Below are 19,268 nucleotides of genomic sequence, written 5' to 3'. Positions count from 1 at the left end.
TAATGGGGCGAGCTGTGCGTGACCCCCTGTGCCGGGGCTAGGGGGGCCCACGGGGGGGCTTTGTCCTGGCCAGGAGCGTGTCTGCTCCGGGGTCAGGGCGGCAGCAGCCCCCTTGCACCCACCCGCTCCCGGAGCAGTGGACCCCGTTGTTCGCCCTTCTGAAAAGCCATAATGCTTCGGGGATTTTCCCGTCTTGATCTGTAATCCTCCTTTCCAGTTCACACTCTGCAGTTGATACCAAGGACTTAAAACAGTTTAGTTAGGGAGAGAACCTGCACCTGATCTGGGCCACGCAGCGTACTGAAAACATTTACTGCTGTTCTTCAGTCGATCAAATGTGATGCTCACTGTAGGATTTCCCTGTGGTTTGGACCTTACAATTACCTCAGAAATGTATCTTCCCCTTTCGGACCTTACAATTACATCAGAAATATTTCTCCTTTTGACCTTACCATTACCTCAGAAACGTGTTTTCTCTTTTCGGACCTTACATTTGCCTCAGAAAACGTATCTTATCCTTTCAGACCTTACAGTTACCTCAGAAACTTACCTCCTCCTTTCGGACCTTACCGTTACCTCAGAAACGTGTTTCTCCTTTCCCTCCCGCCACACGCAGCCGCCCCCCCAGTGAGCCCGTGGCCGCAGCACGCTGCTCTCCCCGCCCGGTGCGGGGCTGCTGCCGCCCGCCGGGCCGCGCTGCGGGGCGGGGCGTTGCCGGCCGCCCGGCGCCGCGGAGGCGCCGCCCCCCGGAAGCAGCTGGCCGCGCTGCCGGCGGCGGGCTGGGGCGCTCCGCCATGGCCGCCGGGCCGCGGGCTGCCGCCGGACGCCGCACCGCGCCGGCCCGCTGAGCGCCCCCGCTCCCCGCCGCCCGCCATGGGCGCGCTGTTCCGCGGCGAGCCCATGTGCCTGGCGCAGCTCTTCCTCCAGAGCGGCTCGGCCTACGAGTGCCTCAGCGAGGTGGGCGAGCGTGGCCTGGCCGAGTTCCGAGACGTGAGTAGCGGCGGCGGGCCCGGGCCCAGCCGGGCGTCCTGGGAGCCGGGGGCAGGAAGGGGAACTCGGCGGGGGGCGGCAAGGGGAAGGCCGAGGCGGGCCGAGCGGTTGCCGCGGGAAGGTGGAGGTTCCATTGCCGAGGTGCGATCTGAAAGCCTCCAAACCCTTCTCTGTCGCCGCAGGTGCGAGGCTGACTGCGGCGGGGGAGTCGGAGAGGCTCTAGGGAGGGCTGCCTGGGGGTCACTCCGTCCTGCCTTCCGCACAGAAGTAGCTTAAACTTGGGGTGTTTTGCGGTTGAATCCCATGGGAAAGCCATTACCCACCTGAAGGCACCTTGACTTCAATCTGAGTGCACGCGTGCACCCCACTGACACGCGATAGTAACACCTTAGTAGTTGCTCTGTAGGTTGATTCCTTCAACATTACAGTCTGCTGGTTTGTAAAGCGTGTGTTCCTGAAGGAGCAGTGCACCTTGGAGCAAACTACGTGCCTGACTAACGTCAAATAGGGTTGGGTAACAATTAACTTTGTTTCTGCATTGTCTCATCGTAATTGTATGAGCTTTGCTTGCTGAGACGTTGGCATTTCTTCCAGGTATTCTTCAGAAATGTAGGTTGTACAATCTTTGTAAGGAAAGCTGGGAGGACTTAAATTAAATTAACAGCTGGTTAGTAAATATGGCAGGCAGGAGGAGACCAGTCTGTAGGAATCATTACATGGGTGTTATGTTTAATATTTTGATGCCATTCCAGGCATCTCCTGCACCTTTTATTCCAGAAACAGCATATTTAGTGGTTCTGATTTAAAAGCTAAGTAATCAGAGACATTGCACGTGTCATAATATGGGGATATAAAAAAAAAAGGCTTTTTCAGAACTCAATATTTCAAATATATTCTGTAGAAAACCATTGCAAAAAAATCACTGGCAGAAAGGTTGTTTGTTAATTTGAAGTTGTTAGGCAGTACTTTAAAACCATAGAAATAAGGTTAGGAATGGTTTCTCCGGTAGACCTAGTTATTTTGTTATTTCAGTAAAACTAGCAAAAGGCATTGTTCATTCTGCTTTTGTAAAAGCAACCTTGCTATTTGAACTCTTTTAAATCTTTTTAGGTTTTCATACCTTCTTAGCTGAAAAGCACTTTGTAGAAAGAGATCACGCAGAACCACATGCAAAATTGTCTCGTGAGAAGTCACAGAAATAGATGTGGTTTTTTAGGGGTGGTTGCTCAGTGCAATATTTAATAATAATTTTGTCCTTCTCTTTCAGCTTAACCCAAATGTGAGTGTATTTCAAAGAAAATTTGTGAATGAAGTGAAGAAGTGTGAAGAAATGGAAAGAATACTTGGTGAGCTTTATTTTCATGTCTGCTCTTTCTCATCTGCGGCATTATTAAAGTTTATATTTTTAGAGTGGAACTACAGTGAAAGTTTCAGCTATAGGTTTTTGTAATCTTCTCAGTCTTGTATGATCTCAGTGCTGTAGAACTTTAGAAAATTTTGGTATGTATGAAGCGACAGATATACATACACTCATATGTAGAGTCTTTATGTAGATTTTTGGAGCTGGAGATGACTGTAGTACTGAATTGGATTGGAACATACAAATATATTCCTTAGTTTGTCTTGATATGCTGCATCAGTTTTGAGTGTATTGGAGTCATTTAGGTTGGAAGGGACCTCTTGATATCACCTAGGTAACCTCCAGCTCAAGAAGAGGCAGCTAGGCCAGGTTGTCCAGGACTGTGTCTGGTGGAATTTTGAATATGGAGACTCCACAGCCTCTCTGGGAAACCTGTTCCAGTGTTTTACCACTGATCTCTGTTTCTTGGGTTTTTGAGCTGTAAAATTTACTTACACTGCAACACGTACGTGCTAAATACAGGTTGGGTTTTTTTTAAGCTCAGAGGTGAAGAAGAATTGCTGATAAATAGTTGAGACCATTTCAGTATTGACTGCTTAGAGCTCTGCTGAGAAGCTCTACTCTGGATATTTCCTTGGTTATAAGATATGGCTGTTTTTCATGTTGTGTAGCTCAGTACTGTTGAACTTCCAAGCACCCTCAAAAATACCTGAAGTTAATTGTATTCACATGGTAGTTAATGAATAGAGAAGGGTATGTAGAACATTACAGCCAAGATGCAGATTTATTCAGCATATCCTGAGGAAAAGTTACCATTGAAAGATTCTTTTTATTGGAATCTCTCATCAGAGTCACGTGCTGGTCATGCCAAACCATCCCAGTAGCTATTTCAGCAATCTCCTTGCCCAGCATGAGTTGCATTTGTTGTCAAGGTTGCTTAAGCCACCTTGTTTGAATGCTTTTTATTCCAAACATGGGTCAATGAACAGAACATCAGTTTCTGGCAGATGGCATGATCAGCAGAAAGTGATATCTTGCAGCAACAAAGAGATATTATGAAATGTTAAAAGCTTCTTAAAAAGTACTTGTGGTTGGAAAATTTCAGTCAGAGGACTCTGAAGATGATTTGCTTCTGCAAACTTCCAAGTCAAAAATGTTCTCTGTGTTTTATTCCTAGCACTCCATAAGCTCCTCTTTCTTTGAAGACTGTAGTGTTTGTGTTGCTGCTGAAAAAAATGAATAAAATGGGCCTGATGCTGCAGTGTGATCAGCACCATCAGTAGCAGCTGAAGGTCAACTGTGCAGCATTCCAGGAAGTGTAAGGCAATACGGTTTCCTTTCTGATTCTCTGTTTTTCTTCTCACTCTAGGGTATTTAGTACAAGAAATTAAAAAGGCGGATATTCCACTTCCTGAAGGAGACGTTGCTCCTCCTGCCCCATTGCTGAAGCACATTTTAGAAATCCAGGTAACTTTTCCATGCAACAGATGCCAAAAGTGTAGAATTGAATCTTGGAATTTTATTTCAAACTTGATTACCTGCTATCTTAGGACTTAAGTTATAGGGGCGTGGCAGAAGCATTTGCTTTCCTTTTTGTCAAATTTATTTTCTTTCTCCCAGTGTTACTTCAAAGACTGCCAGTGAGGATTTGATACTAACACAAAATTCCTGTGAAAGGGTCAAAGCTAACTCATGGGGTTTGCATTCATCTGTTTTATTTTGATGGGCTGGCATATTACACTGTTGAATTACACTGAACAATTACATTGTTCAGGCAAATTATCATCTGTACCTGTAGTCCTTCAGCTTCATTTATTGCTTTGGGACTTATCTAAGACTCTTTTTGGGCATCCAAAATTTCTGGGGTGTGGGGAAGTTTTATGTGCCCAAGGTTCTGCAAGTTGCAGTGTTGGTTGTGTAGCAAAACGTGGTGCTGTTTTCTCTGAATCCTTTTTCTGATATTGCGTTAGAAGTAGAAGCTTGTAAAATCCAGATGTAATTTTGAATGACATTCTGTTTTGCTGTAATTCTATTGAAATAATAGGTAGCTGTCTTCCACCCTGTACTATCTGATGTTCTAATTCCAAGTCTGCGTTACTTAGCTCAGGCACAAATTAGGGGCAGAACAACAGGCTTAACAGATGCCAGTGGAGAATCAAGTGTACTCAATACAAAGTAATTTTCTCCAGACTGAGGAATAGAACTTATGGACCTTAAGTTAATTAAGAAATTGGGAAGCTCCCATCATTGTGGCAAATTAACATGTGCTTAAAATTCATTCTCCCCCAGTTTCCAAAACAGTGTAACTGATTCGATGTCATTTTTTTCTCTGTGTCTCAGGAACAGTTGCAGAAGCTGGAGACAGAATTGAGGGAAGTAACTAAGAACAAAGAAAAGTTGAGGAAAAACCTGCTTGAACTGACAGAATACACGTGCATGTTAGAGGTCACACAAAGATTTGTCAGGAGAACAGCTGAGGTACTGCTTATGTTGTTTGGCAAGGAGTATGTGTCATGTGGTGGTTTTTGTTCCCTACTGTTAGTAGTTCTAGAGAAGTGCATGTCTCTGTGTCGGGCTGTACGGCACTGTATGCTGTTCGTTATTAGCGCTCAGTACCTAGAGAACCTGGCTGGCCAGCTCTGGTACTAGGCTGCGTTCATAAACATAGCAAAATGCAGCCCTGAGTTTAGAGGAGCTTTGATTTCTTTATTGAATGATTTGAATGTTACTGCTGTCGTCAGTTGAAAGTGAAGGCATATTTGTATTTTGATGCATAAATTGTGCTAAGAAACATACCATGTAACTTTTGCAATGCTGACTATAATTGCTAAGAACAGTACACTTGAGATCCTGAGATCTCTCTGTTGTCTGATTTGAACGCAGAAAGGGTTTTATATTTTTATTGAAATAATTTACTTAATTAGGTTTTCTTCAGGATAATAAATGAATGGCAGTAGGGGTTTTTTTCTGAAATCTGTGAGTGATCTTTCTTTTATTCTCTAGTATGAATCCCATTTACACGCAAATTATGAAGAATTTCCGTCTGTGGAAAACGAGCCATTAATGGATTACAACTGCATGCACAGACTGGGTGCCAAGCTGGGGTAGGTATGGCTCAGTCCATGCCTGGCAGGCTGTCAGTGTTTGCTGTTTCAAAACTACTTGATGAACTGTTTTCTTAAATAGTGGGCTGTTTTCTTAAAAGTTGGAATGTAGTGATTTCAGATGAGACAGGCAGTTCTAGGCAGGGTAGAAGTTTGACCCAAAAGTACCTGTGTAACAAAATTGGATTATTCGGAGAGGGAAGTAGGACACTACCAAAAAAAAGGTCACAAAACTTCCATCAAACCAAGCATGTGTATTAAGGAGAATATCTAAGTGCTCGAAATCAGTACTTCTACTGTTCAAACTGTTTTTCTAGGATAAACACACAGTGTTTTAATCACCTGGCAGTGTGAGTTGTAGCATTAATAACAGTATTGCCTACTTGCCTTTAGAATGATGAGTGGATACTGCTCTCTACCACACCGTTATAAGAGGGTATCTTACCAAGAAAAGGTTAAGAACCTTAATATCACAGAAAGAAACAATTTCAAATATAATTCTGGTTGTGTGCTCAGGCCTACAGTCTGTTTTCTGAATAGAAATTGAATCTAATTTATATACTAGTTAATACCTACTTAGGGGAAACAGAAAATTTACCTTCTTTCCTTCTCTAGAGATGGCAGTTGTTAAATTATCGTGACTGTGTGATCCTGAGTGATGATGTACTCTGACTTTTTTTGTGGATTTTAGCTTATTTTTCAAATTGGTTTTTTTTTTTTCCCTATAGATTCATATCTGGGTTAGTTCACATAGCAAAAGTTGAAGCATTTGAAAAAATGCTGTGGAGAGTCTGTAAAGGCTATACTATTCTTACATACGCAGAATTGGATGAGTGTCTGGAAGATCCAGATACTGTGAGTAAAGATTGCAACTATCAGTTTATTTATTTTGTTTGTACTTTTCATAGGACTTGGAAAAATTGCTACTCAGGTCTGCCTGCTATGAATGCAAATGATTTCCCAGTGCACTTGGAGGGAAAATTCTTCTAAAGTATTAGAACTTGTAAGACTGTAAAATTCGAGGGTCTTGATACCACCATAACTATAGGAGTGGCAATTAATTTATCATGATTCAACTTGATGAGTGCATAATTTTATTGTGGAATAATAGTGACTTTATGATTGGCTACCATGATCAAAATACATGGCATAAATGGCTCCTTGGATATTTATTAACTAGGTCTGTACAGTACATTACCTTTTAATATTAATTTTATTTGTTCATTCAGTAAATAAGGAAAAAAAAGTCTGGAGTACAGTTAATCTTCTATGAAGCTTTTTCTCTGAACTTACAAAATTAACTTTCTGCAAATCAGCAATTATGGCTGCCTAATCTGTCACTTTAAAATTTTGCTTTGACCCTAATTTGTAACATTTTAATGTCTTCAGACTTTTTTCATTACTGATAATTCTGAGATGGTAAAATTTAATCTCTTATTTTCCCTGAAAATATTTTCTGTTTTTCTCTTCAAAAAAAAAAAAAGTTATTGGCATACTTGAATTTTATTTTTTGATCTTCACTAAGATGGTGAAAGGTTAATGCTACTAACACAGCATTTTCTAATTATTCAGATCTGTTATTTTGCTCTGTAATTGTATCGCAGTGGAGTTGTTGGTTAAAAACAAACTTCATCAACTTTTTTTTTGTTTTTTAGGGTGAAACCACAAAATGGTTTGTTTTTTTAGTGTCCTATTGGGGTGAACAAATCGGCCAGAAAGTTAAGAAGATTTGTGACTGGTAAGAAGTAAAAGTAATACATATGATTTCTTTATATCTGGGTTGTTTTGTTCTTAGTTTTCCCACAGCTTCCCTTCCTTGTAGGTATTGATATTTAGGTAAGATTGTTGAAGTTAAATTTGTTCCTCCCACCACCACTAGCATCTAGCTTTATAATTATGCAATACACAAATGTATGTGTGTATTGCAGTCCTTATTAAGTACAGGCAAAATACCGACGCACTCAGTTGAATCTGTCCCGTGGTTATTCAGTGGTGTGTTGTGGGTTGACGAGGGCATGGGGTTGGGTGGTTTGTTTTGTTTCAGTTTGATTATTTAACACAAACTTCTGTTTTTCTGTAGCTATCACTGTCATGTGTATCCCTATCCAGATAACATGGAGGAGCGCAAGGCAGTTGTTGAAGGACTAAATATTCGTATTCAGGATCTTCATACTGTGAGTAAATAACAGTATTTCTTTTGCTGCAGTTATTGTGCTACAGGAAATCATTTGATGAATCACTGCGTTAAGTACCTGAATAGGTTTCTAAAACACATACAGCTTTGGGTCTGAGCATGACTGTATGTCATGTCCCTGATGTCTTGTTGCATGTATTTATTAAACTTCTGGGCACTTGGCGTTGCCTTCTGTTACAAGCGGTAGTTAGCTGCCCTCCTACAAATGTGATCTGGCATTGGACAAATACTAGGTGCTCTGACTGTGGTTACCATAACCACTGTGACATTTCCAATGAAATCTTTTTGCTTTTTTCTTGGACAAAGGTGTTGCATAAAACTGAGGATTACTTACGCCAAGTCTTGTGTAAAGCATCTGAATCCATCTATACCTGGGTTATCCAAGTGAAGAAGATGAAAGCCATTTATCATGTACTCAACCTGTGCAGCTTTGATGTCACAAATAAATGTTTAATTGCTGAGGTTTGGTGTCCAGTGGCTGATCTGCAAAATCTGCGCCACGCGTTGGAGGAAGGTTCAGTAAGTCAGCTGAATGCTCACTGATGTTAAAACTTTTGTCCTGAACTAACTATACAGATAAGGAAAGAAAATGATTATTTAAAACAGGCTAAAAGTAGGCACAGGCAGGTGTGGGTGTCTATGAACTCCTATCAAACAATTTCTTTGTAAGCAGAACCTTTATTTAGTGTTGTGTGTGGGTTTGTTCTTTGTTTTGGCTTTTGTTTTGTTTGGCTTTTTTCTTGAATAACTTCCGTGTTGGACCCAGTCTGACCATGCTATTTGCAGTCAAGTAGAAGGTGCTAACTTGAATGCAGTGCCATCTTTTATGAAGGAGAATTTTTAATAACAAATCTTCGCTTTATAGTATTGACTAATGAGTGTATTCTGGTATTTCATACAAAGTAAGGATTAGAACACTGTATGTAATCAGTGTGTTTAGAAGAACAGATTAATGTAATTATTTTTTTAAGAAGGCACAAAGGGATAAATGTTAAAATTGTGGCTTAACTTAGGAATGTTTCAGGATCAGTGAAACTGCTGATAGAAGAAATGTTTTCAATTTGATTAGATTAAGCATCAACTGAGTTCTTACATAAATGTATCTTTTTTTCTGTCTAATTAGAGAAAGAGTGGGGCTACAATTTCTTCATTCATGAATACCATCCCAACAACAAAACCTCCTCCAACTTTGATACGTACCAATAAATTCACCTCAGGGTTCCAAAACATTGTTGATGCTTATGGAGTTGGAAGCTATGGGGAAGTTAATCCAGGTTGGTCCTAGTGAAATCTGAACTGTGAGGTGTGCTATCATTACTGCTTGCCTTGTTAGAAGTTTAATTCCCTTGCTGAACTGGACACTGGTAAAAGCAAAATGGTGGCAACCATGTTGCTTATTAGTGGCCATTTTAAAATTGAAGTAGCTCATCAAAAGTACAAGTGATGCTCCAAGCAGTAAAATAGGATTTGATTTTGCTGAATGAGTTATTTTAGCATTAAAGATGCTGATAATAGCTGTATAATGTTTTACTTTGGGTAAGAGAGGATGTTTAGGGGAAAAAAGAAAACTTTGGTAATGGCTATTGATCTTACTGAAGCCTGGAGCTCATCACTTAAAAAAAATCCAGCCTTGTTGTATAGCCCAGTTAGTTTAATGTCTGTATGTATTTTTGTAGCTATGTTATGTCATGCTGTACAGGAGAATGTACATTATAATACAGAGCCAGAATAGCCATGGAGGAAGAACTGTTTTGTCTGTTTTTTATTTCCTGGGCTCATATTATTATTCTCAGAATCGTCAGCTAACGCTCAACTGCAGATTTGTCATTACTAAGGGATACACAATAAGCAGGCTTTAAACCGAGTTAGATTTATAGTGTGGGGGAAAGGTCCATTAGTAGGGGCTGAAATGTTTTTCAAACTTCTCAAACAATTTTCAGCTTTAAAGTAGTTGAATTGCTTAGGCATAGTTCAGATGGCAGCATCATCTGTTGTGCTATGTGCCTGAAATTTGTGATGTTGCCTTTTCAGCTCTGTATACCATCATCACTTTTCCTTTCTTGTTTGCGGTTATGTTTGGAGACTTTGGGCATGGTCTACTAATGTTCATATTCTCACTTCTGACAATACTGTATGAAAACCACCCTAGATTGCAAAGATCACAAGATGAGGTAAAAGGAATTACAAATAATTCACTTCCCATATAGCAAGATTATTTCAATTGAATAATTACTGTGTTTCTGGAAAGTACTATTTATTGCACATGTATTAGGCTGGGGTTTTTTTCCTTTGTTTCAGGATTTTCTGTTTAAATTTGCTGTAATCCTTGAGATTAATGTGATATCTTAACAAACTATTCACTTTTTTGAAAGAGCAGAACTATTCAAGTTGGAATGAAAGTGACAAAAATTAGTTGATATTGTTGGGCTTGTCTTTTCTTCTTCTGGGGTTACTTAGTAATGCGTGTGTTTTACAGAATGTGGTTACAGTGACTGAAGTGAGGAGAAAATTATTTTTCCAATTCCATTTTCTTGTTTCTGAAAAGGAGTTGTAGTTTGAAATTTGTTAAACTTAATTTTAACTGATTTTTTAATCGTATGGAGTTGGAATGCCGGAACACCTGCATCTCTCCTTAGAATTATATTTAACTAAGAATGGCTGCAAATGCCTAACTTCTTGAAAACTAGTCCTGGGAAGGAAAAGTGGCTTAGAAACACTATTCATTAATGTAGTGATGCCAGTGAGAAGAGTCTTAGTTTGTAATGGGAGTTTGCATGGGGGTTTCAGATCTGTGCATTCAATTTAAACACAGTTGTTTTTCAGAATATACTTCTCATTCCTAGCTCTGTTTCCTCATGCATATAAACCTTTGCATATAAATCACTTTTGCATATTGACATGCTTAAATCAAAATTGTGTGTTACATTTTGATTGGCCTCAGGCTTCTTCCTATTCCTTAATGACTGTTCACAAGAGTTTTTAGAAGTCTTTGTATGGCCAAAACTGTGTGTCTCTTAGAGATGTCTACATAACGATTGTTCACATAGCAGATGATGATCTCTATTTTATCTTTTTTCCAATATTTACAGATAATGAAAATGTTATTTGAAGGCCGATACGTTATTTTATTAATGGGTCTGTTTTCTATATACACTGGGTTGATCTATAATGACTGTTTTTCGAAGTCATTAAATATATTTGGTTCTGGATGGAATGTTTCGGCAATGTTTGAACAGCAGGTTTGGCGGTGAGTAGCATGCCTATTTGCTATACCATTAAAACAAATACGTACTTCCTGCAACAGTTTAACCCTTTTGCTCACCCATCTTAACTCCTTTTATTGAGAGCAGTAAATAAATGCAGTGAAATCTAGCAAAATCTAGTTGTTAAGGTATCAAGTGCTAGTGCACTATAAGGGCTGATACATCTACACTTAGAATAAAAAAGGCAGTAATAGTTATTTAAAACCAGAAATTCATATTGGTCATTATCGTAAATTGGGAAATCCACAGAGAACACAATTTATTCCAAAACCACTGTTAGAATTTTATTATATTTAATTCAGTAAATCTATCAGGTTAATCTCATATTTGTCAGTGCTGCTTTGCTGGATTTACATGTCCTCAGTCACCTGGATCATTTTCTAGAATATCATTTGGTGTAGATGACAGTCAGTTTTCTCCTGGAACCAATTCTGTTGCAATATCCTAATGCTATACGCTGGCTAATAACTCTTGGTGATTAAGAAGTGCAGCTGGCATAGTATCTTTTTATTGGTAGTAAGGACTTGCACCGAATTTTATGGGGTGATATTTCTAGGGTTTATTCAGTCTCTAAACCTTCTTAGGTGTGTTTTGTGTATCTCTAAAGAACAAAAAGGTTCTTATGAATGGCTGGAGACTTCAGTTGTACTGTAAAATCCTAACAAAAGGCACTGGGACTTTGTCTTGTGTATTCTTTTTATTCATAAAAGGCACTACCTCCTGTGTTATGATTTGTCTTTATGCTAATTGTTTTAGTTTGTCTCCAATTATTATATTTTCCAGGAGAGGTTTCTGAATATATATATATATCAGATTTTGAGAGGAATAGTAAACAAAGGGCTCATTTTTGTGGAGAAATTTGTCCTAGGTCATGCTTCTGGAATGAATAGCCAGGCAACATTAGTATCTACTGTAAAGAAATCAACAATTAATGAAATAATCAATTACCTAGTAATCATCAGTCTTGGCACAGCTTTTCTTGGTAGTAAAAAGAAAAAAAAAAAAAGAAAAAAGTAGGTTATGTGAATTGTCAAACATACTTTTTCACCAAGTAGGATAACCTTATTTCTTTGAGGTGTCGTGGCCCTTTGGTATTTAAATGTTCACAGCTTGCATCTCATTTTTGAGCCACTGCCTGTTTTTGAGGCAAATAGTAGAGTCAAACCCACTGACTTTGGTTAAAATGTGAATGGGTGGTGAATGCTGTGTTAATTTAAGTTGGAGTGGAAACTTATCCAAATGTAAAAGGGAAAAAAAAATCTATGAGTTATTCTTTGGGTGTTTGTTAGTGAATTTTATATAAAAACAAATTATGAGCTTTCTAAATGAGACATCCCATTCTAGGGGCATGAGGAATAAAATCCAGAAACTTTCATTTCAAAGACAGTTAGTGCAAATGAAGCCCAGATTGTGAATTTCTTGAGTTTGGGGTTTTTTTTCCTATTTTTTTTATTAGCCAGGCCTTTGTGCTTAGAAATCCTTTTATTCTTTTGAAGTCTGACAGTGGGTGAGCTAGTCATATAAAGGGAAGCAGGCAGTGCCCTGTAGAACTGAAAGTATAATTTGTAACTATATTTAAACAATGTCAGATGTGATTGTGTATTTGTTTCTTTGCAGTCTTGAGGATCTGAAGTCTAATCAGTTTTTAACATTGGATCCAAATGTTTCTGGTGTATACAATGGAGCTTATCCCTTTGGAATTGATCCGGTTAGTTCTATTCTTTTAAGTTATCCATTGGCAATGATCAGTCATTTTAAAATTAGATTTTGGTATGTGTATTAGGAATATAGATCTTACTATGGAAAAAACATTTCTGCTTGCATCCTCCACTCAAAAAAGTTTTTCCCTTAGTGAGTAAAGAAAGATTTAACTTTTTTCACAGAACTCAAATTTCAGTTGTTATCCCCATTTGAGGTAGAATTCTGGTCTCCAGTAGAGAAAGGATACTGTTGTATTCCTTCTATTACACTGTTCTTTACTGTTGGCTTTGTTTTCTTCTCTTCAGATATGGAATTTGGCAAACAATCGTCTCAGTTTTTTAAATTCTTTCAAAATGAAAATGTCTGTGATTTTTGGAGTGACTCACATGACGTTTGGAGTTGTATTGGGGGTATTTAACCACTTGTAAGTACAAGAAGTTAAGATAGTATTAACATTGTAGTTTTTGTCAGATCTTGAATTATAACAATCTGGTAAGAGAAACTGGAACAGTTTTTTAAAAACAGAGTAATAGTAATTGTGAAAACTGTTCTTAAAAAGCAGTGACAGAGAAGTCTTTCTGAAATGTGTTATGCCAAAAAATCTGATTAAATCAAGATTTTATTTCACTTGTTGCTAGATAGAGATATGTGCTTCTTACGGTTTTGATTTCCACTGAAATACGTGACTAAAATGTCACTGAATATGAAGATATCAGTTCTGGATTGTAATTTCAGTCCTGCTGTTTACAAGTGCTGGATACTGTTCTGTTTTATTGAAATCACGTTTGGGTCATGTGTTTACCTTGATCTTTCTTTGTAAGGCTTATTTTTAATTTTTTTCCCATATTTATCTTTTAGGCATTTCAAGAAGAAGTATAATATTTATTTGGTTTTTCTTCCTGAACTTTTATTCATGATGTGCATCTTTGGCTACCTTGTGTTTATGATCTTCTTTAAATGGTTAGCGTATTCTGCGGAGGACTCTACATCTGCTCCTAGTATTCTGATTCAGTTTATTAACATGTTCCTGTTTCCTGGTGGTGAAACAGAGGTCTTCTACACTGGGCAGGTACGTAGTGTACTTAACAAGCTTCTGAACATCCTGTGTTCCCTGTACAGGTAACACTTTACCAGTCACAAAAGGCTGATGGATGATTGGTTCCCCTAGGAAGGGGAATGTATCAGATTAAGAGGAAATTGAATAAACGTTATGACTAAATAACCTATTTACTCTTTAATTGGTTGTAAGATTTTATGCCATGACTTGTGAAAATACCTGTTTCTAGAACAAAATCTCCCCAGTTAAAATTAAGGCTAGAGAACAGTGTCTCATGCTTGTAATGCTGATACTTTTCTATGTGCTGTAAATAACCTTGCTAATACCAGTATAACGATACACTGATGTGAGGAATATCAGTAATGCCTTAATCTAGAACCCAGTCCTGAAGATGATGGATGTCTGTAACCTAATGTAAGGGCCTGATTAAGTAAAATATGTGCATGTTTAGTTTGGAGTACATACCCACTGAAATTAGCAGCGTTTTTCTTAGGCTCAAAAAGGCCTTTAGAGGAAAATGAGAAGTCTTTTCCTACTCTTGATTTTGTGATCTAATTTAATTTTTTCTTTCTCCCTCAAACAGGTTGCTCTGCAGAGGTTTCTACTTAGTATAGCTTTTCTTTCTGTTCCTGTAATGCTTTTTGGTAAACCACTTTATTTATATTGGTTGCGCAGTGGAGGCCGAGGCATTAGAATGTACAGAGTAAGTGTTGAGAGAAACTTGTGTATTTCTTCAGTATAGAAGAATTCAGCTGGTGTTGTGTTGCATATAGAGTAATGTCCTTACTAGAGATTTCTACTCAACTTGGAAAGTTTTGGACTGTAACACATAATAGTACTTTGTTTCTCTAGCTCTCTTTTTGCTTTTGTCTCTGACTATATTAAATAAATGTAAAAAATGACACTGGCAGTCCACTTGAAGACATGGTACGTTTCTGTTTTGTAGAGTGGCTACAAGCTAATTCGAAAAGAAAGTGAAGAAGAACTTTCTCTGCTGAGATGTCATGATGTAGAAGAAGGAAGCAGTCATTTAGACAGTGGGCACAGAGAGGGGGATGGAGAGGAGGTAATGATGTTTTTGCTTAATTTCTAGTTTGTATGTCATTAAAAGCAAATTAGAAGTGGAAAAATCAAGATGATAATCTCTACACTGAGTCCCTGGAAGTTTTCAAGAAAATCAGCTGAGCCTTTACAAAGACCTTGATGCTTGAATGCAATTTACCTATTTTTTCAATTGTTGCTATTTTAATCATTATTTCTTGTTACATTCTGATTGCTACAGTAAACCACAATCTATCTGTAGTGGAGAACAGGAGGAGTGCGTTATTTGCACATAGAGACCTTGCATCTAAGGCTATAGGTTTTCCAAAATTGAAGAGTGGGATAAAAATTCTGGGCTTTGTATGGTTTTATGGATTCTTAGAATTAAGTCACGAGGATGACTGCCCAGCTTCCTGTTAATTAATCTTGGCTTTTCGTCCAGACAAAAGTCTCTTTATGTCTGCAAATTACATCTTGTGATGAAGATTATTGCTAATGGGGGTTGGGAGACATGGGCAGTGTTCCTAGTCCCCAGCTATTGCTGCTCCTTAGGGCAAATTTTTACAGGTCTTGACTGATTCCATTGATTTGATGTGAATTGAAAGATAAAAAATTGCTTCAGTTTCCCACTGTGCAGACTATGTACAGTACTTGCTTCACTGGGGTAGTAAGCTCTTGCTTGTTATGTATAGAATATACAAGAATTGCTTGCTTAAGTAAAATGTGTCATAGTTCCAAACAAAGTAAGTGTTGAAATTTGTAGTAATATTAGTCTTGGAAACTTTGTTAGCAACAAGTACATGCATTTACAGAGTTTACACTATTCATGTAGTTATCTTTCTATCACTAGCATTGCTTAGTCCTGCTCTTAAGGATGCAAAAATTTACATTGTAAATTTAGGATCACGGTAGAATAGGAATTAGAACCATGGCTGGCTCTGCTGCTTAGCATTTTCAAGTATTGGATCATATTCCTTGTGAAAAACATAGATTGCATTCATTTTGATTTATCAACAAAGTAGTTGGGGAAACTAACTGGAAAACTATAGCACCTGATTTTTTTTTTAATGTTGTCTCTGTAATAATGTTGTCTTAAACATAGCAAATCTTTTTTTATTTGCAGTGTATTACCCTTTAAATGGATTTTTTCTTCCATGTACATTAAGATTTGCAGATTAATGTTTTTGTTCTCTCATGCTGTACTGTGTTGTTTAGATGGATACAAATGTATTTTTATATTTCAGCTTAATTTTGCAGATGTTTTTATGAATCAAGCAATTCATACCATTGAATACTGTCTAGGATGTATTTCTAATACAGCCTCCTATCTGAGACTATGGGCATTAAGTCTTGCTCATGCACGTAAGTGTGTTGAGTTTATTTGGTTGATATTTGTTGTTGTTGGTTTTTTTTTTTTCATCTGTCTTGATTTTTAATGCTGGTTAGATGAAGGCTGGCCTATTGAAGTGATACTATTATGAAGTTATCTTTTTCTTAATTAAAAAAAATTCCCTGTTTAAACTAATCATGATCAGTGAAAAGCCCCCAAACTACAATTGGGACTTACTGTTTGGAATCTAGTAATTTTCTTCATTGTTTGCTCTGTTTTGTGAAGAGGCCAATGATGGGAGCACAGCGTTACCTCCCATAACAGTGTATCAGCACTCACAGCACCATTTCCTGGTTTCTATTGATTGACCAGTCTGGAAGGTGTTTAGGCACTTAGGAAAGTTTTAGTGTCATGGTTGAAAATGTTGCCATCAGTAGATCTGATTTTGAAACAGATTATTTTGGGGGAGGGAGGGATGGACAGCTGACTGGGGCAGGGGATTGCTGATAGTTCCCATGTTCAGCAGATGCTGTGAATACTGTTTGAACTAGAATAAAAGTCAGTAGCTCACTGGGTGAATGTATGCAATATCAATATTAATTATGGAAACATTTCTTTAATAGAGTTATCAGAAGTTCTATGGCAGATGGTGATGAGAGTGGGTCTTCGTGTGGATGCAACGTATGGTGTTTTATTGCTAGTCCCTGTTCTAGCCTTTTTTGCTGTGCTAACAGTTTTTATTCTTTTGGTCATGGAGGGGCTTTCTGCTTTTCTCCATGCTATACGACTTCACTGGTAAGTTCACTTTTTTCTTTATATCACTTTAGTGTATACTGCCTTATTTAATAGGAATTTTTGTGTCAAAATACTAGGTGCCTTATTAAAAAGAAAAGTATAAAATTAAAGAGCCTCATGCTAATGTAGTTGATTTATTTAATTATATGAAATAAATGGCTTGTTAGTTGAATGCAATTGTTCCTCTGGAATATTTTCAGTAAATTCAATATTATATTTGATGCATATTAACCTCAACCATATTCAGAGTTGATTTTGGTGCAAGCTGTATTTGGTTTATAGTATTGCAGCTTTTCGTACTGTAGAATATTATAATGTGGATAAGTATTTCTAATTTCACGCTGGTTATACCACTGAATGGCTTCAGTCTCTTTTATTTGGTTCAACAGAACATTTCTATTAGTGGACAAAACTTTTGCTTAAGTGGGGCTGCCAACCCTTAAGTATTTTAATCCTTTCTTAGTCTTAATGTCACGAGCTCTGCATATTCAAGTGGATTCGGAGAGTATTTTGAAACCTGATGATATTTACAGTATAAGAGAAGGCAAACATGCTATATAAACACTTATAGCTCTGCCTTGTGTTTATATTGTCCTCATGATATTGTATATTTGCAAAACAATTAACTGCAACTAACTCGAAACAAATTAGTAAGAAGTCAGAAATAAGCCATTATGGCACAGTATCACTGTGTTTGGGTCTCCTGAGAAACGTGAAACTTGCCTAGGACTGTGTTAGGAAGGTTAAATAGCAGCACAGAAAGTGTAAGTGACAGGATTAGGATGGGTTTTGTTCAGCCTTTTACGATGCACAGTTTATCCCTTGGCAACTGGTCATTGCAGATTAATATACAGATTCTGTTTGGGGTTTTTTTGTATCGTTTCAGGGTGGAATTTCAGAACAAATTCTACTCCGGTGGAGGATACAAGTTTACGCCTTTCTCTTTTAAGCACATTTCTTTACATTTTAATAAAGAAGATACAGCGTAGTTTGGTTGCTGTCAGCAGAAATGTTTGGACTTGTCTGCAAATAATTATGTGATTGGATCTTGCCTTTGAATGGTTTCATGTAGGACAAAGTGTTTTTCACTGATTGCCTTATAATGCAGCCAAATAATTCTGTAATATATACCTCCCATAGAAATACATAGCAGATCTGGAACATCTTGTAAAGTATATAGATATAAAATGTACATTTTTCTTGATAAACTAATGTTGTAAATTAGTTTTGTTCTTTAAAAAAAAATGTTACTGCTTGTCCTAAAACAAGTGTAGGCATATTTTTTTGCTGTTGTTGGGGCTGTTTATTTTCTTGAATGGTTACTTTTAAGTTATACGAAAGACTTTTTGTCATATTAAACATTCATTACTAATCACATACTTAAGCAAGCTGCCATCTCATGCACTTTGGGAACAATTCAGCAATGCAACAGAAGCAATATATGTTTTCAGTATCTATCCAAGAAGGATTATGAAATGTAAATTTACACACAGCGATGCAATGTGCTCATTTTTTGGCCATATGTAAAACTGCACTGAAGATGTTAACTGTTTATTCCAAGTTCTGCTCAGAGTTATGATGTCAGTCTTTCAGAAGCCATGGGTGGTATTTAATGTGGAAGAAGTCAGGATTAGAAGTGGAGACTGGAGATATTAGCCCTCTTCTTTCCCTGTAGCCAGCAGCTTTCAGACTCATGCTCTTCTGCACAAAGCGAGGTGCGTGCAGCCTCTTCCGGTGACCTTGGTGGGTAAAAGCCTTGGGAAAAAACTCTTACGCAGCCTGGGTCAGGACACAAATAAAAGAATCAAACTGCCTACTAGAAATTTTTATCCCGGGTTCTATTTTTACAGTGTGGTCCCATGCAGCTTCCACATGCAGGTGTAACTTCTGCAGGGGGAATAAAGCATTGGCCTTGGTCCCCGTTGGCTGTAGGGCTGCCTGTGCAGCGGTACTGACCTGATGTTGTGGAACCAAAGTTCATACTGAACAGGTGGAAAGGAGTCACTTCGTGTTATTTTTTGTACTGCTCTGAAAATGGGGATATTACCATTATGTTTTAACATCTGTGCTGTAAGCACAGCATCACTTAAATTTTGCACGTGTTTCTTGCCAATCCCGAATAAAACCTGGTTTGTGCTGTTCCGAGTGGGCCCCGACGTTTGTTCCCGGTACCGCTGGAGCGGGACAGCCCGGCCTGTGCCGCTCCCCCCCCCCCCGCGGGAAGCCCCTGGCGTGCCCCGCGGCCCCGGCGCTACCGCGGCTTCCCGCCCAGGCGGGCGCGGGGCTGAAGTAACCGGTCGCTCCAGAGGTGCAACGGGAACGCGCCCTCCTGAGGCGCGGCGCGAGCAGCCTTGTGGGACGAGGCGGGCGGACCGGCTGCTGACTCCTGAGGCGCGGCGGGGCGGGCCGTGGCCGTCGCTCCTTCCTCCCCCG

The 19,268-nt window shown here is 38.6% G+C and overlaps 1 protein-coding gene across 1 annotated transcript; it reads left to right on the top strand.

Annotated features, from left to right (window-relative positions):
* The first annotated feature begins 788 nt into the window (after nucleotides 1-788).
* Nucleotides 789-18,977, top strand: ATP6V0A2 (ATPase H+ transporting V0 subunit a2). Its single transcript, XM_037375353.1, has 20 exons — nucleotides 789-990; nucleotides 2,258-2,336; nucleotides 3,720-3,817; nucleotides 4,691-4,828; nucleotides 5,354-5,454; nucleotides 6,183-6,309; nucleotides 7,110-7,192; nucleotides 7,535-7,628; nucleotides 7,955-8,167; nucleotides 8,772-8,922; nucleotides 9,680-9,819; nucleotides 10,738-10,895; nucleotides 12,529-12,619; nucleotides 12,918-13,036; nucleotides 13,471-13,681; nucleotides 14,253-14,372; nucleotides 14,616-14,735; nucleotides 15,955-16,072; nucleotides 16,664-16,835; nucleotides 17,722-18,977. The coding sequence occupies exons 1-20, from the start codon at nucleotides 874-876 to the stop codon at nucleotides 17,822-17,824; spliced, it is 2,553 nt and encodes an 850-aa protein (XP_037231250.1). The 5' UTR covers nucleotides 789-873; the 3' UTR covers nucleotides 17,825-18,977.
* Nucleotides 18,978-19,268: the final 291 nt, after the last annotated feature.

This window comes from Falco rusticolus, chromosome 1, assembly GCF_015220075.1.
Source record: "Falco rusticolus isolate bFalRus1 chromosome 1, bFalRus1.pri, whole genome shotgun sequence".
Classification (NCBI taxonomy): Eukaryota; Metazoa; Chordata; class Aves; order Falconiformes; family Falconidae; genus Falco; species Falco rusticolus.
The sequence above is the reverse complement of the archived record's forward strand: the minus strand, read 5'-3'. Positions and strand labels throughout refer to the sequence as shown.

What these genes read in the sequence shown, in the direction of transcription:
- ATP6V0A2 (XM_037375353.1), top strand. Translation starts at nt 874, where the DNA reads ATGGGCGCGCTGTTCCGCGGCGAGCCCATGTGCCTGGCGCAGCTCTTC. An exon ending in TTTGAACAGCAGGTTTGGCG is followed by an intron (nt 10,896 to 12,528) that starts GTGAGTAGCATG and finishes GTTTCTTTGCAG; the next exon opens with TCTTGAGGATCTGAAGTCTA. An exon ending in ATTAAGTCTTGCTCATGCAC is followed by an intron (nt 16,073 to 16,663) that starts GTAAGTGTGTTG and finishes TTTCTTTAATAG; the next exon opens with AGTTATCAGAAGTTCTATGG.